This window comes from Pelobates fuscus, chromosome 12 (genome assembly GCF_036172605.1).
Source record: "Pelobates fuscus isolate aPelFus1 chromosome 12, aPelFus1.pri, whole genome shotgun sequence".
In the NCBI taxonomy this organism is placed as follows: domain Eukaryota; kingdom Metazoa; phylum Chordata; class Amphibia; order Anura; family Pelobatidae; genus Pelobates; species Pelobates fuscus.
In genome coordinates, this window is record NC_086328.1 from 16199240 (window position 1) to 16226035 (window position 26796).

Here is a 26796-nt window from a genome sequence, read left to right on the forward strand (position 1 = left end):
TGACATGGTCAGCGTAAATCTTAAGAGACAGGACTGGCTCAGGAACAAAGGGCCAGAGATTTATGGATTCACCAGCCCCAAGAGGTGATCTGTCTAAGGCACTCTTGGAGTTACGTAGGAAATACACTTATTATTATCGCCATTTATATAGCGCCAACAGATTCCGTAGCGCTTTACAATATTATGAGAGGGGGGATTTATCTATAAATAGGACAATTACAAGAAAACTTACAGGAACGATAGGTTGAAGAGGGCTCTGCTCAAACAAGCTTACAGTCTATAGGCTTATTATTATTATTTTAACAGTTGAGTAGTTACCATGGAAGCCAAAATAATGTTCGTGCCGTCTATTCCACCTCTAAAATGTTGCCCCAGAATTGCTGTTAGTACATGCACCGTGTTGCAGTTTTTAATAAAAATTAGGCTGATTGCAATTTAAGTAATTCCTTGACATGGAGAAGAAATGTAGTTGCAAATCAGCTGGCAAAGATGTAGCTGTGAGTATAAGATCATTAAATCATGGTGTACTAGAGAACAGCCGCCGTTTGCTGCCAATTTCTCTCCGTTCTGAAACCTGTTGTTGGTGATTATAAAAGGGCCCCCTAATGGCGATCTATGAGAATGTTTCCTCTACACATAAAAAACTGAACATAGGTAGTCAGACCCCTGGTGGTGATTATAGAAACTACAATATTATTGAGGGGACAATAGTCTTTTTTTGTAGCAGTAAGACTGAGTCTTCATCAGAAATCGCACATTTTACGGATTACAGCATGTTTTTAACCTTGTGATATTTTTCAAATTAACAGATATTATGGAGGCCTACTGTGACACTCTGACCTGATTTTGTAGTATAGACTGTAAGCTCGTTTGAGCAGGATCCTCTTCAACCTATCGTTCCTGTATGTTTTTTTGTAATTGTCCTATTTATAGTTAAATCTCCCTCTCATAATATTGTAAAGCGCTACGGAATCTGTTGGCGCTATATAAATGTCAATAATAATAGTATTATAGTGGCCCTAGTTATGTAGAGATTAAAACACAAATAAACCATGTTTTAGCGATTTAATAAAAGTTACTTTTTAGATACTTCCCTCCCCTTCCCTTCCCTCCCCTTCCCTTCCCTCCCCTCCCCTTCCCTCCCCTCCCCTCCCCTTCCCTCCCCTCCCCTCCCCTTCCCTTCCCTTCCCTCCCCTTCCCTCCCCTTCCCTCCCCTTCCCTCCCCTTCCCTCCCCTTCCCTCCCCTTCCCTCCCCTTCCCTCCCCTTCCCTCCCCTTCCCTCCCCTTCCCTCCCCTTCCCTCCCCAGAATAAGACAAGTGTTAAATCAATAACTTTTTTCTTTCCCATAATTATTTTGGCTAAAACCCTTTGGTCTAGTGGGGGATCTTATCAGCTGTTAGATGCGTTGCATTTCTATGTTCAAACTATTGACACACAATCAGAATATTTTTTAAAGAGAGTCAATTGTCAGGATCTCACAGAAGAAGCAAACATGAAGTCAGCATCACGTCATGACAAAACCACCCTTGTGTCCCTGGTTTATGATCACATCAAACACCAGATTGAAAAGAGTCCTGATGACCACGTCAGTGGTCCCTAAACCTATTACTCACGACCCCCATAACAGTAGAGGATTCTTTTCTATGGGGTATATTGACAAAACCTGGACACTGATGGCCATGAGGACAAGACTAGGAACCACTAGCATCACTAAGCTATAAGCAAGGGATGATATGTGTTCAGCATACCTCTGATGTAGGACAGACGAAATCCCTGAGATTGCCCTGAGCTCGTAGCATCAGAATGGAAAAATATCCAGACATGGTCCCTTGACGAGGTAAAAGCTGGAGGGGTGGTGGAGCCACAGACCTTGTACTCTTCCCGTTTCGAAGACGGGCCGATCAACAACCAGTCGACTGAACACTTGTGGGAATCTTCTAGGTCAAAATTCTTAAAACTGTCGAATGCAAGTCAACAGGCATCAGTCAGCATACTTCTAATGTAACATTCTCATACAGTGCTCGTATTCAGAGCACGTTATCACAGGGTTACAAACAGAGTGATAGGCACTGGTATAAATGGGGTGCAGAAACAGGTCTCTGTTCTTTAAACATTTGCTGTATTTTATACAAAATGCTATGCTAGACAGTTTACGTAACGACACACAACACATACACACTTTGGGATTTTTTTTTATTTTTTTTGTCAATCTGTTTTTTATTTAGACATGAGCATAACAACATGATAATGCATAGGTTATATTTGGACAACATAAGAAATATGCAGCATATACCTCTGAAGTGGTAATAGGTAGGCTAGTGGGTACTAACAGTGTGTCTGGTTCACTTAGGGCAACGATATATGAAGAGTGTAAATAGAGTGAACTTAGCGGATTGTGTGTCTACCAATGGCGGTTCGCCACGTAGTACATAGAATATACAAGCAAGGCTTTAGGCAATGTATGAGGAGCTACAGGGATTAGGATCTCCGCACTTTAGGATTGTATAATATTCTATTTTATTAAGGTTTTGTAAAAGGCAAATATTTATTTATTGAATACCATATTATAAGGAATAATTATAATCCATTATAATTATTATTTTTTTATTCAACAAAATAAAACTAGACTAACTTAAAGGGACACTATAGTCACCAGAACAACTACAGCTTAATGTATTTGCTCTGGTGAGTATAGTCAGTACCTGTAGCCATTTTCCTGTAAAAGCTGTCTTTTCAGAGGAAAGGAATGGTTTACATTGCTCCCCAGGGACACCTCCAGTGGCCACTACTCAGATAGCTATTAGAGGTGCTTCCTGGGGCAGTGCTGCACAGTGTCTCCAGATCTGCATGGAGACACTGAACTTTCCTCATAGAGATGCATTGAGGAAAGGTGACAGGGTGGCTTTTGACTGTGGCCCCTAGCCCACCTCCTTGGCTAACATCATCATAATTGAAACTCTTAACAAATCAAATGCTTTACTATGGGAAAGCATTGTAATTTGCTGAAATAACCACTTCTGATGATGTCAGCACCAGCAGACTAGATTAAAGTTAAGATTTTACTATATTTAGGAGGGCAGAAGGGGGGTGGGGGGCAGGGGTGATAGATAGTGTTTTTAACAATAGGATCAGAAATACATGTTTGTGTTCCTGACCCTCTAGTGTTTCTTTAAACATACTCGTTTTCCTGGCACTATAGTGCCCTGAGGGTGCCCCCACCCTCAGGGACCCCCTCTCCCGCCCGGCTCTGGAAAGGGGAAAAGGGGTAAAACGTACCTTTTTCCAGCGCTGGGCGGGGAGCTCTCTGCCTCCGATCCTCCTCCGTTCCGCCCCGTCGGCTGATTACGCACGCGCGGCAAGAGCAGCGCGCGCATTCAGCCGGTCGCATAGGAAAGCATTTAAAATGCTTTCCTATGGTCGCTTGCATGCTCTCACTGTGATTTTCACAGTGAGAATCACGCAAGCGCCTCTAGCGGCTGTCAGTGAGACAGCCACTAGAGGCTTTGGGGGAAGGCTTAACCCATTCACAAACATAGCAGTTTCTCTGAAACTGCTATGTTTATAAAAAAAAATGGGTTAACCCTAGCTAGACCTGGCACCCAGACCACTTTATTAAGCTGAAGTGGTCTGGATGCCTAGAGTGGTCCTTTAACTTTTTTTTTTTTTTTTTAATGTGTATGTATCTTTTAAAAAATTTCAAAATTAAAAAAAATAAAACATAGAACTGGGCACGGGGATTGACTGCCATGCCAGATGTTTGCACAGCAAGTGAACTCCTCAGCAATTCTTACGAGTTTGGCAGATATTCAGCTACTTAATTGCCGATTATCCACACGATTACCCTAGAAATAACACTACTGACTCTCCCTTTCAGACGGCAGACTGCTGTTCCTCTTTTGCCTAAGGTTTCTACAGCTGCAGCCTTGATGAGGGAGGCGGTTGATATCTTGTCTCGGATCCAACGCATCTAGCTGTGGTGTTTCCCCACCACCCCCCTTTTGAACTGTGGGAGTTATCCCGGTCCCCACTGTGAAGCCTGCTCACTAAACTGGGCCATGGACTGTGCATCGGAATGGAGGCACAACTTTGGATATCACCATCAAGGGATATACTTCTCTAGTTTGATTACCCTGAAGTTCTTGGCTCAGTTGTACCAACAACCACTTCCAAGAAGACCTGATACATACCTTCCAGATGGGGGTAAGTGACAGCACAGATTAAATCTTCGGATACCTGGTATGCCTGCCATTACTCCAACCACAGTCACACCATCCCAGGCTGAGAGCCACTTGGGATTACATCACCCACATCCATGGAAGGCCTCTTGGAGGAGACATCATAGCCTATAATTTGAGTCCCTGCACAGACCCTCCAAGGGGAAAGACTTGGGCACTACATGTTCCTGGATTTGTGGTGATGGTTTGGTACCACTTCTTTGCTTTACTATTTGGACTTTGTAGGATTGTCCTAACCTTACCAAGTACGGGAATCTGTTGACTGGTAAAATCTACAGCTCTCTACGGCTCTCTCTCAGGATTAAATTTCGTGCTCCTAGTTTTGCACCCCGTGTTCTCGATATTTATAGATCTCTTTCCGATACGTGGCCTCCCTGTGGTTTTTATACTCTTATAAGTTGTATTCTGTTTTCAGCTATAATTCTTTGAAAGGGCAACGATAAGCCGAGTAATTCGTAATACTGGTATGAACTTGGCAAATCGACTATCTTCCTTGTATTAACCCCTTAAAGGACCAAACTTCTGGAATAAAAGGGAATCATGACATGTCACACACGTCATGTGTCCTTAAGGGGTTAAAATACGGTATTGGTTTTACAGAATTGGCTGTGTAATTTCTTTATATCTCTCAAAGTAAGATTGACAAAAATATAAAAAAAATAAAGCACAACATCATTTTTTTCCCTTTACTGATAAATGTATTAACGGTTGTCTGCAGTAACACTTATGACAAGATGCAAATGACTTTACCTTATCGTTATAACATCGCCGTGATCTCCTTGTATGTACCAGCTGCAATTCATGGTAGGCGGATAGTTTAGGGGCCAGGCTGGACTATATATGACTCCTCGCCTCTCTGTGTGCTGTTCCAGTTTACCCCCGCAGGCGGCTGTCACATCGCGGATGGAAATGAGAATAGAAATGATTTCTATTAATAAAGCACACGCAAGGTCGGAAAACAAAACCAACGTACAATACACTAGATCAAAATGGAACAGAAATCTCATGATGAAAAATAAGAACAAAGTCATTAAAAGTATTCACAGGCCAATCTCTTTCTGTAACAAAAAATATAAAAAATTGACAACCATGTGGAATTTTTAGTCTGAAATGCATGAATTGGGGGGAGGGGGGGGGGGGGGGGGGAGAAATCTATGGTAAGGAAATAAACTCCATAAGATCAAACGTGTGTTTGTTTTAATTTTTGTTAGTTTGGTTTTTGGTTCTATTTTTAATCACCCCCTGAGTTAGGTATGCTTACAGATCGGCTACTCTGATCTTAAAGGGACACTATAGTCACCAGAACAACAACAGCTTAATGTATAGTTTACAGCTTAATGTAGTTGTTCTGGTGAGCCGCAGATGGACAATAGAGGTGATTCCTGGGGCAGTGCTGCACAGTGTGGAGCACTGACGTTTAGCGTCTCTACACTCTGCATGGAGATACTGAACGTTCCCCCATAGAGTTGCATTGATTTATTGCATCTGTTTGGGCAGTTGCTGATCGGTGCTGCGCAGTGTTTTGCATGCACAATAGTCTCCCAATGCTTTCCTATGGGATAGCAGTGGATTGGCAGAGATCGTCCATTTTGATGATCACAACCAAAGTAGTAGAGCAACAGACCTGTGCGGCGCTGGAAAAAGGTGAGTTTTTACTCTTTAAATTGAGGTAAGGGGGCCAGAGGCCTAATCTGTGATTTCAACACTAAAGTGTCAGGAATACATGTTTGAATTCCTGACACTATAATGTTCCTTTAAATTTGAAATTCACTTTGATTTGCTACTTTAGTAAATATTCCTGTTAGAATCCATTGCTTGAGATATACAGGAGTTAGAGAAAAGTCTCACGAACGGAGCAACCCACAGGCTTACGGACATCTCAGAATCTAAGACTTTCCTACTAGCCTTAGGCCTCGTCGCTGCTTAGCCGCAACAATGTCCCACGCAAGAAGCACATCACTGGGATGTCGATGCAATACAACCCTTCATCCCTGCTGATGGCAAGCGACCTACATCCAAGCCCACTTCAAACGGCTAAGACTGTACATACTTTGATTTTGGTAACTTTCTTCCTTCATAGTGCTCTACTTCTCATGCAGACACAAAGAATGTTTCACCACTGAACTTGATTTATTTTCCCCTCTCCAACAGACCCACCAGTTAGTAACGCTACAGTTTTGGTTCACCACTCGTGCACTTACCGTGCTATAAGCCGGACAGCAGCTACCAAGCAATGACAGTTTCTACTTTATTTTCCCCAGTGTTTCATGTTCTATTATCATGATCCTTTTAATTCCCTCATTGTGTATAATGATCCAAGTCTAGCATAGGTCAACGGGTTTATCTGGCCTAGTTATTGGGTACCTATCTACCTTACTGGGCATCTCCCTATTCTGCTGGGTATATGGGCGGCCTAGTTTTGTATAATGATCCGAGTCTAGAATAGGTCAACAGGTTTATCTGGCCTAGTTATTGGATACCCATCTACCTTAATGGGCATCTCCCTACTCTGCTGGGTATATGGGCGGCCTAGTTTTGTATAATGATCCGAGTCTAGAATAGGTCAACGGGTTTATCTGGCCTAGTTATTGGGTACCTATCTACCTTACTGGGCATCTCCCTATTCTGCTGGGTATATGGGCGGCCTAGTTTTGTATAATGATCCGAGTCTAGAATAGGTCAACGGGTTTATCTGGCCTAGTTATTGGATACCTATCTACCTTAATGGGCATCTCCCTACTCTGCTGGGTATATGGGCGGCCTAGTTTTGTATAATGATCCGAGTCTAGAATAGGTCAACGGGTTTATCTGGCCTAGTTATTGGGTACCTATCTACCTTACTGGGCATCTCCCTACTCTGCTGGGTATATGGGCGGCCTAGTTTTGTATAATCATCCGAGTCTAGCATAGGTCAACGGGTTAATCTGGCCTAGTTATTGGGTACCTATCTACCTTACTGGGCATCTCCCTACTCTGCTGGGTATATGGGCGGCCTAGTTTCTGACTTTACCTACACATAGCGGGCTATACCACTCCACTGAAAGTTAGGGCAGTTAATGCAGCGCATCTGACTAAATCGATCCCCTAACTCGGCCTTCTGTCCTTTGGCTCACTTACTTAATCTCCCCCCTCCTTGTTCTCTCCATTTAATTGCTCTACAAGGGGAAGTGCTGCATAACAGCATAGTGGTACCAGTAGGGCAAAGGGCATAAATTATGAAGCCTTACCCTGCTTACCTCCCAAGCTTCAATCATGCGTGCTTCAAAGTAGGAACACACTCCCCAAAAAAACAAAAACCTCATTCTTTTACCCCCAATCCACGATCGCGTGGACAAGTATTAACGAGGTTCAATGCCTAAACTTGTAACTGCATTACTGTCATGGTCCCTATGCTATTTTACTGCATGCATTGCAAAACTAAAGAAAAGGTCTCATGTTCGATATATGCTCGGGATGTAATTCGTTAACCTCATCTCCATCAGTTTCCGTGGGTGATATACAATATTCATTTTAATGCATTAAAGATGAATGACTGAATGTAAACGTTTTATAGAAACACCGTTGTACAGATTTATTGAAAAAAATGCCCAGAGAGCTCCTGCCAACCCGATACGGCCGAACAGAACCGCTGACCACAACGGAAAGGTTAATGATGTATACACACAGCTCCCTTTGCCACCGCTGCTAGAATAATATCTGGCCACAGGCGATTGCAGCGTAGTTATGGATAAACAAGAACTCCCTTCATATATAAAGGTTTATTCAATAAACACTCAATTCTAGCGAACCAAACATCAAATCCCAAAATATAGGCAAAAATAAATGCAGATTTAGAGAAGGGAGTGCTTTGTCCAGAGTGTGAATAAACGTGATCTGTGAATATGGAAAAATAAACAAATTGGCCACTGGTATTATTAATAACAGATAAAATGGCTTTCTAGAATTAATCAGTAACTGTATATTGATATAACCACAGGTAAAAGTAACTATACCCCTGAATAGAACACAGGGTCAATATCACATCAGAAGTTGCAAACATGCAAAAGCTCTCCAACATGGAACATTATTTCCCATGATGCTCTTGGGAAAGCATCATGGAAGATGTAGTCTTGACAACAGGTTGAAAGCATAGTGTTCACTGCTTCTACATTACATGAGATTATATATATATATATATATATATATATATATATTTATACATTAATTTGAAATTTGAGATCTTACCTGCAAAGGAGTACGCCGTATCTATCCATCCAATGGACAAAACATTAACTGAGGAGAAAACAAAAACAGAATATATTATTTAAACATTTACATTTCTACATTTATAGATAGGTTTTGTGATGGGATTTTGTGTCAGTTTAATTTCTTCAAATCATGTGTCAGCTCGCCAATAGACTCTTAAAAGACAACGGCCACCTCAATGCTACATTTGAATAAAATTATACTTATATCAAGTATTGAAAAACATACAAATAAATGGATTATTTGATAAATGAAGTGTATGTAAAAATAAAAAATAACCCCCCCCCCCTTTAATATGAGAGGGATAGACAGACAGACAGACACATAGATAGATAGATAGATAGATAGATAGATAGGCAGAGACAGACACAGACAGACAGACACACACACACAGACAGACAGACACACACACACAGACAGACAGACACACACAGACAGACACACACAGACAGACAGACACAGACAGACAGACACAGACAGACAGACACAGACAGACAGACAGACACAGACAGACACAGACAGACAGACAGACACAGACAGACAGACACGGATACACAGACAGACACGGATACACAGACAGACACGGATACACAGACAGACACGGATACACAGACAGACACGGATACACAGACAGACACGGATACACAGACACACGGATACACAGACAGACACGGATACACAGACAGACACGGATACACAGACAGACACGGATACACAGACAGACACGGATACACAGACAGACACGGATACACAGACAGACACGGATACACAGACAGACACGGATACACAGACAGACACGGATACACAGACAGACACGGATACACAGACAGACACGGATACACAGACAGACACGGATACACAGACAGACACGGATACACAGACAGACACGGATACACAGACAGACACGGATACACAGACAGACACGGATACACAGACAGACACGGATACACAGACAGACGGATACACAGACAGACGGATACACAGACAGACGGACACACAGACAGACGGACACACAGACAGACGGATACACAGACAGACGGATACACAGACAGACGGATACACAGACAGACGGATACACAGACAGATAGATAGATAGATACACAGATAGATAGATAGATAGATACACAGATAGATAGATACACACACCAGGCCCGGACTGGCCATCGGGCACACCGGGCAAATGCCCGGTGGGCCGCGATGGCCGTGGGGCCGAGGCCGGCAGGGGAGATCACAGGATCTCCCCTGCCAGCCCCTGCAGGGCCAGCGCTACCCGAGCGCCAGCCCTGCTGTGTGTCTCCATGGGCCGGTGGGGAGATTAAAGATCTCCCTCACCGGCCCAGAGACACTTCCAGGCGGCCGCCGGCAGGAGAGTGTGTGAGGGAGGGAGGCAGGAGAGAGGACCGGCGGAGCTCTAGCCAGCAGCTCCGCCAGGTCCTCTCGCTAGGTCTGAGCGTTGCTGCGGCAACGCTCAGATCTCGCGAGAGTGAACTATAGCCTTCAGGCTAAAGTTCACTCTCACCACTGGACCACCAGGGAAGGATGGCAGCACGGCACCCCTCCTCCCCCCAGGCAGAATGGATCCTCCCCCCCCCTCCCAGGCTAAAGGTAAGAAGGGAGGGGGGGGGGGGACTTTTTTTTAGTAATAAAAAATATATATTTAAATTTAAATAAAATATACATTCACACTCACACACACAGCACCCACAGACACACACACAGCACCCTCAGCCACACACACAGCACCCTCAGCCACACCCTCAGACACACACAGCACCCAAACACACACAGCACCCCCAGACACACACACACAGCACCCCCAGACACACACATCACATATATATATATATATATATATATATATATATACACACACACACACACACACACACACACTCTCTCCTATACACACTCTGGGTCCTTTACACAGTAGATCTCCTACACACACACACTGCACCACCTACACACACAGTACCTTCCTTGTCAGCAAACACATACAACATTCTCTAAACACACCCTCTCTACAACCCTTACACACTACGTCACCTATACACACACACTACAGCCCGTATGCACACACTCGCTACATCCCCTATAACACTATGCTCCCTATACACACACTCTTTACAGCCCCTAGCCACACATATTACACCACAAACACAAATGAAATTGACCTATTTACACAATACCACACCACACTCTACACACACGCAATCCCACAAGCAGGCTCCATACACATGCACCATACACTTTCCTGGCCCTTTTGTCCTCTGGTATCCCACTTCTGGAGACACCAGAGACAATTTAAAAGCAAACACAGCGCAAGCATGTTATTAAATTTGCTTGCGCTGCGCAGAACAAATACAGGGCCTTTTTCTAATGCCAGAGCTCTTCAGCGGGGCTCTGCGCATTGAACCAACATGCTCACTTTGAGAGGGGGCGTGCTTGTCACTAGTGATGACAAAACCCACCCTCTCTGGCCCCGCCCGCTTCTTAGGGGGCCGCTCTGATTGAAAAATGCCCGTGCCTAATTTTTTTCCCAGTCCGGCCCTGACACACACAGACAGACCTTGGGTCAGATATGGTTTGAATTTGACAGTTAGTTGGTCTGATAAGGGAGGACCATACAGACTATATAGAGGTTTGTACGCTATAATGGCTGAATGACCTTGTCATACACTGAAGGTAGGGACGGGTTTTACTTATTTTTTTCGTACATATACTCCATTTAAAGAAAACCTTTCAGTGAGGAGGTGACAATTGTCTTTTTAAAACAAATATTTGTATGTTGAATATCGTGATCACGAAATCAAACAGTTATTCCAGAGGGTTTCAGGTGGATTCATCAGACGACAAAATACTTTGATCGCCGGGGGCGGGGTTTGAGCCTAATGGCGGTCGGACGCGCTTCGAGAGTGCTCCTCAGAAACCACCTGCATTTTTGAAGTTCTTTGCCTCTCACCACCCCCATCTAGCACCTATTTGGGACTCATTTACTTGCTGGACTAAGAACTAAGGGAGGTGTTTTGGGGAAAGGCGCCATAAGGTGCCTGCTTTGGATTTCAGCGGCCCTCCAGGCGAGGCCTAGTGGAAACGTCTAAGAGAAGGGGCGAGGGAAATGTTGGTACCAGTGGTCTCGTAATATGCCTGTTTTACTTAGTTAACAATCTCCATGTCCACGAAATTCATCTAGATTGCGTAGTTCTTGTATATCTGCATAGCCTGTGTTTGATGCTACTTATAATACATTTTTTTTAAAAGGTTGGGATTCTTTAAAATTTAGATAATCAGTTATGCCTTGACTTGCACTGAACGATTGTTCATGTATCTTGTGACAAATTCTAACCTCAATAAAAAAACTAAAATAAAAAAAACAGACTGACAAAAAAAAAAAAAATAAAGACCGATACACAGAATGACAACTATAGGATTGCTTCCTAAATACGGACACCTCGGACACCTTATTAACTTTAGTTTAGAATTTAAGGAAAATGTAAACCTTTTAAGTCAAATTTCCTACCATTCACAATTCACTGAACAAACATGTTGGGCGCGTCTCCTTTCCATCTTTTACATATTTAACAAGTATGGCTACATAATTCTTTAAACGGCGCACTAAGCACTATAAGCAACCACAGTATGTTGTAGTGCTTATGGTGTTAGCAGGGAAGGCACCGAGGCTGCTTTACTGGTGTCATGATAACCTGGTCACATGATAACCACTACAAAAGGTTGTAGTGGTTATGGTGTGTAGAGTGCCCCCTTAAAAAAATTACAGGAATTACGCAGGAGCACCCGACCTGCTCGCCCTTCTACGGCCCCAGCAACCTATGCCCAGCGTGACGCTCCCGCACAGGAGAAAGCATGGTACCGACCGCGACGCTGACCGGGATGTGGTGAGGTCAGTTGCAGGAGGGAACCCCAGGCGGAGGACCCCTCAACTCACAGACGGGGGAACCTTCGAACCATCCCGGAGCCGAAAGGAGGGAGAGTGCTGCCCCCACCGTCCCACGACCCTGGAGAAGCCATCAGCTAGCAATCAGACCACACCGAAACTGGTTATTGCCTAAAGCAAGCACTGGACTAAATACTTGAGGCGGGTGGCCGCCGACTGCACCGGACACTGAACACTGAAAATCCGGTGATCTTCCCCTCTATTAACTCATACGCGCTGTGCAATTTGCCAGTAATCTTTACTGGTTTTATTTATATATGTTTTGCAAACTGCAACCCTAGGCATCTCATCTCTTCTTACACTTATGTAGCCTTAGTTTATACGCCTAGACCCACAGTTTAGCCTACCTACCATGCGTATACTAATAAGCACTTGCCTCATAAAATAGATACACTAGCAAAGTACTGTGCATGTTACTAACCTAGGTCAGTCATGTATATTTATATTTTAAAATATAGGTATTTTTTTATTTAGGCGGCTATTTTTGCTATATTTATTTCTACAAGACAATACAACATTCAGGTTTACAATTGAATTTTATTCATCTATATCTAACCTTATAGGTTAATGTGAGAATAATTAGAGTGCAACTTTAGCTGTTTTTAATTTTTGGTTACCATACCACGTTTTCATTTAATTATTTACTTCAGGTTTTTCCACTTTATTTATTTGTGTGTTACACTTTGGGTGATTGCCAAGTTTCTAGCAATTTTTAGCATATATATTTTTTTCAATAAATTATTTTTTGTTTCATCTTTAGCCTCCCATTGGTACTATTACCTATAGCACTTTTTATGTGCTTCTAATACCCCTATACTGGTATACTGCTCTCTAACTTCCCTCTTCAATTTATTTAAAGAGCACCAGACATTATAAATATATTTCAGAGGTAGAATCTCTTTTCCTTAAATCTTAGGCAATCGCCCACGCTGCTTGAAAAAAAACCCCCTCTTTTTTATGTATTTTTTTGCAAGCAAATCGCAACAGGATTAATCTTGGAAATATCCCAGGTTCATCTTTGCGCATAGCCTCTAAACATTTAGTTTTTCCTTCTGTTTTGCCAAAAAACAAGGTGGGATTTTTTTTTCATGAATGGGTGCAATTATCTAACCACACAGCGACACAAACTCGAAGATCGGAGAAGTGAAGGCCTGTCTCAATATTGACTTAAGAACATTGCCAAGAAGAAAGCACTTGCCAAAATACTTCAATAATTCGAGAGGGATCTCATCCATTATGCCTAAGGGGGCTTGCTTAATGGAACACGACGCAAGCCCACCTGCAAGGGAGGAAACAGCTGCAAGGCTTTTTGGAGGAAACCCCTCAAATTTACATAGAAAAAAGGAAACCGCAAGGCAAAAAACAAGCTAATTGAGAACAAGGGGAGCCAGGTGCAAACACGATAATATCAAAGATTTGAGAAATCATCAAAGTAAAATGCACATCATGTTTAGGCAGTCTCAGGGCATGCAATAGACAGTAATTCTTTCCCGAACCCTGCTTGCAAAGCATGCGAAGCAGTTATAACTGCTTTTCCCTCGCTTTCTGGTTATTCAATACAGTGTCAATTCAAGGTGAATTTTAAGATTTAGGCTAAAAGACATGGCTAACTCGGAGTTAATTTCTTTTGGTCTAAAATTGGAAATCCACTTGACAAGTCACAGCTTAGTAAATAGATCCAGACTAGAATGCAAAGTCTAGATTAAAACTGTTAAGTATAGTAGGGACATTTCAAATTGACGTATAAAACTGGTGATTGTGTATAAAAACAATGTCTTGTTTGCTATTTAATTGGGGTGTTTGTAAAATTGGTTGACACTAGATTTGTAGAACTTTGCACCATTTTCCAGATTGTGACACTATATCTCTCTCCAAGTACAATCCGTTGGCCGATGCTTTTGTATTTGAGCGGAGTTTAGAACAATGTCCATACAGACTTTATAAATTATAACTACAAGGTTTATTCTCATATTTGTGACATTCTATTCTTGGAAATATTTTTGCACATTTTAAAATATTTCACTATGATTCACAGGAATTGTAAAATACTATGCTCACTACTGCAATCGTCCAAACATTATCAGCCTAACAGATCACTTTAAAAACATCGTCGAGGATTACAATAAAATCTAGAACGTGTAATTCCATTCATTATCTGGGAAGTGGAGGATTTTACCTCCCCGTACTCCTCTTCCATTTGATTCCCGCTAAGTACATTTGCCTTGAGAACTGTCTCCTAGGTATAGATGTGGTATCTCCAATACTCCATTATTTTTGTGCTTAACCATTTAACTACCAAAAATCATGCATATAGGTTATATCAGGGAGAGACACAAAATACAGGAGATATAACATGTATCAAAGAACAATCTGCTCATACATTCCATAAAATGAAAAATGTTTAGAATGATGGATATATTTCCTTTAGGCTTTCTAGATGTTATTTTAGGAGACGAAACAACGGATCTGGCATGCAAAATCTAGCCCAGGGCAAAGAGAGGTGGCACAATGCCATACACTCTACTGGCAACTAGATTGTGCTCAAGGTTTGGTAACTGGGCATCTAATTACAGGAAACTATTCTAGATATAATGACCCAGCAGCAGCTTTAGTTCCATTAACTCACTGTATCTGGGCATGGTGCACACCTTGGCATCATTATCGAGCATGTTTTGGATTTAGTGGCAATGTGGCTCTGGGTTGGGTAGACACTTCTTTATTGTTAAAAAAAAGTGTACCATGATCATTGCACATCTCCGGACAGTTTGTGCATTTTCAGTCCTTGTTTTGTCTTTCTTGGGGCAGCTTCACTGGATGGCTCCCACCTGCCTCCCACAGCATCTTGGCTTGTCAATACTTGCGCCCACGCAGTCGCACCGTGGATTTGTTTACGCACACATTTTGTAATGGTTTTGCAAAGACAGAATTTGTCCTTTGTTGTTTACATGTACAGATGCTAATTTAGTGCCAGGTTCTTTGTATACGTGTATTGGACCATTTGCTCATTGCTTAGCCATTGTTTCATGTACATATATAAAGGAGGAAAGAGACAGGCTAAAACAGTCCAGTGCAATGCAACGCAGTCTAGAGTGGCCAACTTCAACTCAAGTGTCTTCTTAAGGAATTTTATTCCACTACCACGGGGCAATGCTTCACCAGAAACAGACATTACAGCCTACAGCTTGCCCCACTTATTCAGTTCCAGTCTGGAGGATCCCAGATCATTCCTTAATCTTTTAACATGGACCCTGCAGTACATTCTGCATTTCTGATGTGGTTCGCCATCCAGATATTTACTACACATTAGCCACCTAGAACCTATACCACTTGTGCTACAGGCAGAGCTTAACTTGATATGAAAAAACTGCGGCCCAGCATGCAGGACTCACATTTCATGCCGACAATGTTGTTGGCCGTAAAACATGATAGATACATACACCTTATTGAAAGGGACACTGTAGGCACTGTAACTGCTTCATCTTATTGAAGTAGTTATAGTGTCTGGAGTTCCCTGGTGCGGTCCTTACTTTCAAAGTTAAGCCATTTTTAATGTGTTAATGCCAAACGAACAAAGCAGCCCCATCTCCTCTGTGCTGTTTGGGGTAATGAGGAAGCATTCGCCTGAGCAACACTGGGCAGATGGGATTGGCTGCGAGTGTCAGCTGACCACGTTTAGTCTATCACAGCGGACGATTGCTGGTATAAATTGGTATGGCTAGAAGGAAGTTGTAAGCTTTGTCATAGCCCTACCATCAGTGGGGGCCAGGATGTGTGCAGCCAGGGACTCTCATTCTGTTTTAAACCGCTTGAAAATGGATTAACACTGAACAGAGAGACATTGCCAGAGGATTCCAGGCACTATAAGCAATTCCATAAGATGAAATGATTATAATGCCTATGGAGTCCCTTTAACAATGAATCTAGACAGGTCTGTATAGGCCATGACGCCAAGATCCAGTCTCTTAAGTCAATCTTTAATGTGTCAAAGGCTGTGTAGGATTGTCATAGGCAATACACACCCGTTGCAAATATGATTGCAGACTATGCCATAAAAAATTTACTTTTTTTGTCCAAACTCAGAAGATTGTAATGTCCTTGCCATCTCCAATTGCATATGGTTCTAAATCCAGTATTTTATAGGAGCATTAAACATTCGTGGGCAAGTTACAGATAAGAGCAGCTATTGATTCACCAACTAACAAGCTATCCACCAAGACAGCACCCAATAAGGGAAACACAACATACAGAATGAGCTGCGCTTTTTTAAGACGCACAATAAACAGTGATAATCTCCTAGGTTTCTAAGCCTGGTGTATATTGAACTCTGTTTGCCATTACACAAGGTTCGTCACCATGTAAAGATAGGTCGTGTTCTTGCAGACAATGATGCAATCTGCATTAATAAATCCCACTGGGTCATGCTAACTAGCAGTGTTGGGTACAGCCGTATGGGGCTAGCTTCTAAACCCGCTGCTCTCTTACCGACGCATTTCCAAAAGAGCTCACTACAACCAGAGTTCTGCATTATTCGGATAAATATTATAATTCTGATGTAAGAACGGTTCACCAGGCAAAGAATTGACCCAGATATAAAGCCGGGAATGATTTTCATAAATAAAACAAACAAAAAGGTCTGATTCACTAAATGAATTAGATTGTGGGATTCTTTTGATGGTTGTTCAATAAAGTGCTAACAGTCAGGAATTCAAAGTAAATATAAATATATATATATATTTATTCTTAAGCAGCATTGATGTATTTAATTTTATTCGTATAGTGTGTCATATTTTTTTCTTTAAAGAGGCTCTTACTCCTGTGATACAAGTATTCTGAGCATTTCTGAATCCAGCCCAAATAGTTACATTATTAAAGCACCATCTAAGCACCATCACTACTTTGCATGATTGTAAAGGTAATGGTCACACAGCTTTGAGCCTGTCCCTCAAAGCTGTCAATCACTCAGCAGGAAGCCTGCGTTCTAGCTGACCAACATTAACTAGGCACCACACCTACAACTCAGACAGTGCCCTGTCTCCTACCAGGAGAGCGAGCTGAACCATGGGCCGCGGCTTTATTAATTGATGCAGTTCAATAACCTGCGAATTGGGCAGAGTATAAACTTATAGCAGTCACCGTATGTCTGCTGTCAATATTATCAGCTTATAGAGCGCGTCAATTATCACATGGGATGAGTGGAATTACTCTTACTTATCCCATAGACCTCTGCGGCAGCTTCTGCGACTGAGACAGACCCTATACACCAGAATATGAAGATTCGGTTAGTGAACAGCACTTCGATTAATGGGATCAATGCTATTTCAAACCCCCCTTTTTTTTTTACCCAACTTTATTTAAAACCCAATTTAAATGTTGGAATTCAAAGGATAGATTCTCTAATTCTTCGGACTCCTATCAAGGTTTGCAATGCATCAAAGGACAGGCCTAACCATCACTAATTCATACAATTCAATGCCATTCCCCAGTCAAAGCTAAACACTTTTCACTGGATTAACGGTAATAGCATCACTCCGCTAAACCTCTGAAATCCAGCAATGGTTCCATGTTAAAAGCTGCGTCGGCCCCTTTAAGAGCCCCTTCACTTACTGGTTTACAGATGATGTCATCGCTCAGCACTAAAGGCAGATGGCTTGTAAGTCAGCGAAGGGCTGTGCGTCTGCGAACAGGCACAGCAAGCTCTGCAGAGGGTTTCAATGGGAAGCAACTGAGAATTAAACTGTTATTTACAATGATGTACAACCAAGGGCCTTCAACGTGCCAGACATGAACATGATAACACGCTACAGCAAAGACACGCAGTATAACAACTCACATTGCGAGCCTGCGTTAAAAGCTGAACATTTGCAGACAGGTAACAGTAACTGATGGTGTCACGTCATGTGAACTGTGGCCGCTGAACCTATCACACAATCACAAAGCCGTATTCAATCACTGTACAGTGAATTGCAAGTTTGAAAAATTAATTGGCAGTTTTGAATCCCCCCCCAATTCAGCTATTCATGGTTTCCATTTGTGCAATTCATCACATGTGCCAGTTGAATGAATAAACTCTTTTTAAAGGGTTACTACAAGAACCATGGCCGCTTCAGTAATTTGAAGTGGTCATGGTGCCTGGAGTCTGTATGTACAGCGTTTAACCCCTTAGCTGCCAGAGGTCTAACACAACTTCCGGCATCGTCGTTGGGGCATCATTAGCAAGCATGGAGCAAGAATTTTTTAAATGGCTATATTTTATGCACAGAATTTTATTAATTGGCCAAGAGTGATCAGCCAAAGAATGGCCGGCGGGATAATTCAGGAAGGAGTACAGGAGCCTTGGCGCTCAGCAGGACCCAGTTAAGAGCCAAACAGTTTGACTCCATTACCGGGGAACTGTGGCAGGGTACTTTGGGCATCCCATAACCACAACAGCAGGATGTAGAGGTGATGCTTGGAATAACCCTTTAAATTGTCTGTAAAAGTTATTAATTACAGAACTACTAGAATAATCTTGTGTAATAATCATTTGCCATTATGTTGCTTCATTAGCTCCTGCTTGGACCATTGCAATGCAATTATCTGTACAGTTCTCACATTCCCAGAAGCCTTTTAGCTTTTGGTATAAACATTTTCTCTGATTCTAGCAATGTGGTCTATGTAAACTCCCAGTGCCCTTAAATGTCCCCAAATGATCTTTAAAGGGGAACGGTCCCTTTCTGGGATTTTTAATACCACGTCTACTGATCCCTATATTTAACAAAATATGTATTTGTAAGGTGTGAAAAAGCAAATCATATGTACAAATCAACGCCTCTTTCTCCCGGCACTGGGCGCCTCCATCTTAGCTCCCTGTCAATCATTGTTATAAGTTCTGTCCTTTGCAGATTGCATAGTGAAAGTGAGAGACTAATCAACGTTTCTATTATCCTCTTCATTTAAAAAGGTTTGCCTTGTCTGAACTGGATTACAATGTAATTGGAATTATATCTAAAATAAATTTAAACAAAAACAGGATCTCAAAAGTGAACACAATTTATTGGTGATTTACTGTGTTTTAATCAATGATTATTCCAGGGAAGTGATGGTTCTGTATAGACAACTCACTCAAAGCATCATATTAACCAAACTTTCCATACCGTCTACTTCCAGAAAAAAAATATTTAAAGGGACACTATAGTCACCAAAACAACTTTAGCTTAATGAAGCCGTGTTTGTGTATAGATCGTGCCTCTGCAGTCTAACTGCTCAATTATCTGCCATTAAGAAGTTAAGTCACTTTGTTTCTGTTTATGCAGCCCTAGTTAGGCCTCCCCTGGCTGTGACTGACACAGCCTGCATGAAAACAAATGGGTTTCGTTTTCAATCTGGTGTAACTGACTTCAAAAGTTTTTATCTCCTGCTCTGTAAATTGAGCTTTAATTACATAACGGAAGGCTCCTGCAGGGTCTAGCAAACAATTAACAGAGCAGGAGATAAGAAATTCTAAGTTAAACAGAATTTGCAATAACATGTAAACATTAACATGTAAACATTAGATGACTCTTTACAGGAAGTGTTTAGGAAAGCTGTGTAAGTCACATGCTGGGAGGTGTGACTAGGGCCTAGGGCTTTAACTCCTAAATTGGAGAGAATTTAGCAGTGAGACAGTAGGGGCATGATCTATACACCAAAATGGCTTCTATGAGCTAAAGTTGTTTTGGTGACTATAGTGTCTTTTGACACCATTGCATAAAACACTGGAAAGTCAACTATAGCCTTTGTTAACCTTTTAGCAAATATCATCGCAATCTAGTTCAGTCCAAACACAACAAGGGCACACATCCCAAATGAGGAGAGAAAACTAAAACATTGTTTAATTTTTCCTCTTCTCTTCAAGCAAAGGACAGACCTTATAACAATGACTGACAACGAGCCAAGATGGAGGCACGCAGTTGCAGCATAAAGATGTGTGGATTACTATAAATTAATTTTATTTTTCACACATTAAAAACACATTGTATAATATATGGGAAAAGTAAACATAATATTTAAAGTCCTGGGTAGCGATGGTTCCCCTTTAAAAGGTATTTCCCTACCTGGAGAGCAACAAGGCCACAGTCTGACGCTCGGACCTGTATTCAGCCTAGTATAGTATCAAAGTATGGCCTGATCCTTCACAAAGAATAGTGAATAATAACAATATAATACATGTTTATATCTGGGTTTGTATATATTATATACATGTATGTGCAAGCTTTTGACATTATCCGTGGTTACAAAATGGAATTTTAAAAACATTTGTCTACAATTAGCTACACAAAACGATAACTTAGAACACAGACACAAACAGTCCAAAAATAGTCATGGAATATGGAAAAAATAAAAATGAACCCCAGAAATATGCTAACAAAACACTGCATAGTTTTCTTCAATAGAACATAACATTTGTTTTATTATTATTTTGTATTTTTTTTTTTTTAAACTTCCGTTGTGCTGCTATTTTTTTAAATTATAAACTAACAACGATCGGCGTGGTTTCACGAAAACTAGGGATGTCTCGGGTACCCAAAGGCCAAGCCATCCAACAGGCAATGGCAGGCTGTGAGCATTTTTCAAATCACAAAATTTCGGCGTTTAGTGAAAAAAGCCCAAAATGGGGAACTGAAAAGTGAATTGGAAAATCCAGGTTACAGCAAACAAGCTGTGGCTACAGCTAGCACCAAATCAGCTATGTTGGCCTATAATTTGCAATCTGGGCTTGCGTTCCAACAATCCACTATTTCGTTTTCAGTCCCCCTTGGGGGTTTATTCGCTGAAAAGTGAGTTGTGTTGGTCTGACAACTGTCTTGGCCTAAATGTTACAATTCTCCAAATCAATACACAATTTAGTGAATAATCCCCATCAGCCACAAAAGCCAGCGCTGATAAAGCTTCCAGATGCAGCAGCAGTAGCGGGCTCAGGTCTGTGATTATATAAAATCCCTGGTTTTAATACTGCAGGGGTTAAACAGTGTGTGCAATTAATTCCCATTCTGCAATAAGCCACCCAGTGTTCTCAGGAAGCATGACATAAACTGCAACAGACAGAGGTTCTGGCTGAGATGGGCAACAAATGGATGTGGATACAGCCACCTTTAACCCCTGAAGTGCCAGGGAGAAATAATGAAAAACAACCCACATTCAGCCATTTGTCAAGATTAGTGAGCACATAAAAAGCATGCCTTGTTATTAGATGTATAACAAAGTCCACCCCATTGTAAAAACAGACACATACAGACAGACAGACAGACAGGCAGACAGACATTCATCCTTGGATGATAGTTTAAAGGGCTCCATAGACATTTTTTATGTGATTAGCACAGAATGCATGTCTGCTTTGTTCTAGGTGTGTGGATATGGCTAATATAGCATAGTATAAATGACAGAAAGAAACAGTACAATACAATCACAGAGCCCAGCACTGCAGGCAGCACAGAGCCCACACTGGGAACCTGCAGATGAGATCATAGTATTAACCCATTTCAGTGCCAGAGCCAGCCTTATACAGAGTGAGGACCCAGTGTGAAGGTTTATATACAGGGCAGATGTATTACTGCAGCTGGAACATGCATTGGGATATTGGTAGGGGGGCACCCACCATAGCCCACCTGGCAGCTGGAACATGCATTTGGGATATTGGAAGGAAGGGGGGAGGGGGGGGCACCATAGCCCACCTGGCATCTAGAACATGCATTGAGATATTGGAAGGAAGGGGGGGCATCATAGCCCACCTGGCATCTAGAGCATGCATTAGGATATTGGCAGCTGCTGTTTAACCCTTGATTTGATGCAATGGCACTACCAGCTGTGCACGGCAGACACTGCTCTAGGAATGGTAATGGAAGCAGTAGGGGGTCTCTCAGGGAGAGGAGTCCCCAGGTACTCACCCATGCAGAGGACAGAGATGTGGTGGAGGCAGTCCAGGTCTGCACTGCTAAGCATGGTGAGAGGGGGCCTGTGGTCCAGGGGGGGACAGGAGGAGAGAGGCTCCACATCAGCTGTGCCTTTGTCATGCAGGGATGTGCACTTGTCAGCTCCTTCCACACACAGCACATGCACCAACAAGCACTGCTCAGCCTTCTCTGTGAGCTGGGAGGGGGAGGAGAGCAGCCCTGGCTCCAGCTGATAGGCACTTCCGCACTGACACAGATGGACAGCCCAGCCGTAAGCTCAGCCCCACCAACTACAGCACAGGTTCCCCCCTGCCATCAGCTCAGCCCCCCTCCTACAGCACAGGTTACCCCCAGCCATCAGCTCAGCCCCACCATCTACAGCACAGGTTACCCGCAGCCATCAGCTCAGCCCCACCATCTACAGCACAAGCTACCCCCAGCCATCAGCTCAGCCCCCCTCCTACAGCACAGGTTACCCTCAGCCATCAGCTCAGCCCCCCTCCTACAGCACAGGTTACCCCGAGCCATCAGCTCAGCCCCCCTCCTACAGCACAGGTTACCCCGAGCCATCAGCTCAGCCCCCCTCCTACAGCACAGGTTACCCCGAGCCATCAGCTCAGCCCCCCTCCTACAGCACAGGTTACCCCCAGCCATCAGCTCAGCCCCACCATCTACAGCACAGGTTACCCGCAGCCATCAGCTCAGCCCCCCTCCTATAGCACAGGTTACCCCCAGCCATCAGCTCAGCCCCCCTCCTATAGCACAGGTTACCCTCAGCCATCAGCTCAGCCCCCCTCCTACAGCACAGGTTACCCCCAGCCATCAGCTCAGCCCCACCATCTACAGCACAGGTTCCCCCCAGCCATCAGCTCAGCCCCCCTACTACAGCACAGGTTACCCCCAGCCATCAGCTCAGCCCCCCTCCTATAGCACAGGTTACCCCCAGCCATCAGCTCAGCCCCCCTCCTATAGCACAGGTTACCCTCAGCCATCAGCTCAGCACCCCTCCTACAGCACAGGTTACCCCCAGCCATCAGCTCAGCCCCACCATCTACAGCACAGGTTCCCCCCAGCCATCAGCTCAGCCCCCCTACTACAGCACAGGTTACCCCCAGCCATCAGCTCAGCCCCCCTCCTACAGCACAGGTTACCCCCAGCCATCAGCTCAGCCCCACCATCTACAGCACAGGTTACCCGCAGCCATCAGCTCAGCCCCCCTCCTATAGCACAGGTTACCCCCAGCCATCAGCTCAGCCCCCCTCCTATAGCACAGGTTACCCTCAGCCATCAGCTCAGCCCCCCTCCTACAGCACAGGTTACCCCCAGCCATCAGCTCAGCCCCACCATCTACAGCACAGGTTCCCCCCAGCCATCAGCTCAGCCCCCCTACTTCAGCACAGGTTACCCCCAGCCATCAGCTCAGCCCCCCTCCTATAGCACAGGTTACCCCCAGCCATCAGCTCAGCCCCCCTCCTATAGCACAGGTTACCCTCAGCCATCAGCTCAGCACCCCTCCTACAGCACAGGTTACCCCCAGCCATCAGCTCAGCCCCACCATCTACAGCACAGGTTCCCCCCAGCCATCAGCTCAGCCCCCCTACTACAGCACAGGTTACCCCCAGCCATCAGCTCAGCCCCCCTCCTATAGCACAGGTTACCCCCAGCCATCAGCTCAGCCCCCCTCCTATAGCACAGGTTACCCTCAGCCATCAGCTCAGCACCCCTCCTACAGCACAGGTTACCCCCAGCCATCAGCTCAGCCCCACCATCTACAGCACAGGTTCCCCCCAGCCATCAGCTCAGCCCCCCTACTACAGCACAGGTTACCCCCAGCCATCAGCTCAGCCCCCCTCCTACAGCACAGGTTACCCTCAGCCCCCCTCCTACAGCACAGGTTACCCTCAGCCATCAGCTCAGCCCCCCTCCTACAGCACAGGTTACCCCCAGCCATCAGCTCAGCCCCCCTCCTACAGCACAGGTTACCCCCAGCCATCAGCTCAGCCCCCCTCCTACAGCACAGGTTACCCCCAGCCATCAGCTCAGCCCCCCTCCTACAGCACAGGTTACCCTCAGCCATCAGCTCAGCCCCCCTCCTACAGCACAGGTTACCCTCAGCCCCCCACCTACAGCACAGGTTACCCTCAGCCATCAGCTCAGCCCCCCTCCTACAGCACAGGTTACCCCCAGCCATCAGCTCAGCCTCCCTCCTACAGCACAGGTTACCCCCAGCCATCAGCTCAGCCCCCCTCCTACAGCACAGGTTACCCCCAGGCCATCAGCTCAGCCCCCCTTCTACAGCACAGGTTACCCTCAGCCATCAGCTCAGCCCCCCTCCTACAGCACAAGTTACCCCCAGCCATCAGCTCAGCCCCCCTCCTACAGCACAGGTTACCCTCAGCCATCAGCTCAGCCCCCCTCCTACAGCACAGGTTACCCTCAGCCATCAGCTCATCCCTCCCCCTTCAACACAGGTTCCTTTCTGATATCAGATTGAGTTCCCCCAGCCATCAGCACAGTTTCTCCCACTGGACACCCCCAGATCTGGTAACCACTTGTAGCAACTCACATCACCTCCTGCCATCAGTTTAATTCTCCACTGCTATCAGCTCAGGTCTCATCCAGCCCTCAGCTGTCACCCCTGAATTTAAAGTGTCACTCTGTGCAGTGTTATTGTGTGTGTCAGTACACACCAAAATTAAACATCAAGCACTGCATGTTTGTGAACTAAAGTTTCCATAATGGCCAAACAAGCTTATGTGGGGGACTATCACCTATTTAAATGGACACTACAGTCGCCTAAAAAACTTTAGCTTAATGAAGCAGTGTTGGTGTATAGATCATGCCCCTGCAGTCTCACTGCACAATTCTCTGTCATTTAGGAGTCACATGATTTTGTTTATAGAACCCTATCCACACCCCTGTGCATGTGACTTACACGGCCTTCATAAACTCTTCCTGTGCAGAGAGCTCTAATATTTATACTTCCTTTATTCCAAATTCTGTTTTTAATTTAGAATGTCTTATCGCCTACTCTGTTAATAGGTTGCTAGATCCTGCAGGAGCCTCCTGTATGTAATTAAAGATCAATTTGCAGAGAAGGAGATAAAAACCTCTAAAGTAAACACACTGTGCAGTCACATCGTATTGAGAATAAAACCATTTTGTTTTCATGCAGGCCGTGTCAGTCACAGCCAGGGGAGGTGTTGCTAGAGCTGCATAAACAGAAACAAAAGTAATTTAACTCCTAAATGGCAAAGACTTGTGCAGTTAGACTGCAGGGGCATGATCTAATTTGACGATATAGCCAATTATGCCACAAAAAGGGAATAAAATCCTTCTTGACTCAAAAAATTATTGCATCTTTGCCCCTCTGATCATTTGTCCCCTTATTGAGGCTTTTTATTTTGCCATAAATGCAGTGTATCTTAATTGGAAAAAAAAAATGACCACAGTTATCTTTTCATTTATTCTTTGGTTTGTTTTTTTAATGAGAAAATAAATGATTATGCATTATCCTTTGACAGCCCTTTGCTGACAATCATTCAGTAATCATTCAGACACTCTCCCTACAGTAAACACAATTGATTGTTCTTTATACCGGTAACAAACCCACTAACCTGAAACGGAACATTAGACTGAGCCATCTACAAAAGTCTGTCTCTAGAAAATTGTTGGGGAAAAGTAGTCATTCGTGAAAGTCAAGAAATTCGGGCAACCAGATCAAAGTGAGTGCTGGCAATTAACAGGGAATAAGTCAAAGTGCCATCTATAACAATTACGTACATACTGATCAATACATACCGGCCCTATATTTTTATACTGAATATTTTGATGTTCCATTTTTATATTGGATATTTTCTTCATCCTTACACCCCATTCAGATCTAACACAGCCCGCAGCCTTCTCTCAGTAAACCCATCATTTATTTTCAGTAGACACAGGTACATTATCTTGGCACCTCGTACCAAGGCCGTAAATGGTTGCTTGTTCTAAGTTGCCTAGCAACACATGTTCATTACACGAACATGTATCCACAGAGGTGTAGGTTGGTATAATTATTCTTCCCATGCTATACTCATTAGCACATCTTTAAAAATGCATCCATTTCCATTCATATCATGACAGACGGCAGCAAAATTATTATGACAGCAGACAGATGTACCTCTGATAACTAATGTGATACCTGACGAACAAATCTAAATCATTGTATAAATATTAATACAATTAGCCATTTGTAGGCTCTCATCCCAAAATGCTGACTAGGTGACGGGATAATAATTTATCTTCTTGATACACAGTAAAACTGTGGGAAAAAAGACTCGGCCTGTCAAGATCAGTCTTTCACACGCCTTTTTCTGCTGTAGATCCCGAAGGCTTAAAAACATATTAGAAGCAACTCGTAACAAAATAGGGAAAATAAATATTCTTAACTTTAAAATAAGAGAAAGATTTCAC

The 26796-nt window shown here is 43.6% G+C and overlaps 1 protein-coding gene across 1 annotated transcript in view; it reads right to left on the reverse strand.

Annotated features, from left to right (window-relative positions):
* The window catches only part of LRP3 (LDL receptor related protein 3), a 37216-nt gene extending 14633 nt beyond the window's left edge, over positions 1-22583 (reverse strand). Inside the window, exons 1-4 of the mRNA XM_063437720.1 lie at positions 22336-22583; positions 8461-8508; positions 4987-5125; positions 1750-1958 (exon numbers count right to left, since the gene is read on the reverse strand). Coding sequence (XP_063293790.1) covers positions 1750-1958; positions 4987-5125; positions 8461-8508; positions 22336-22390 — 451 coding nt within the window. The 5' untranslated portion in view covers positions 22391-22583. The remainder of the gene's footprint in view (positions 1-1749; positions 1959-4986; positions 5126-8460; positions 8509-22335) is intronic.
* Between the last annotated feature and the right edge of the window lie 4213 nt (positions 22584-26796).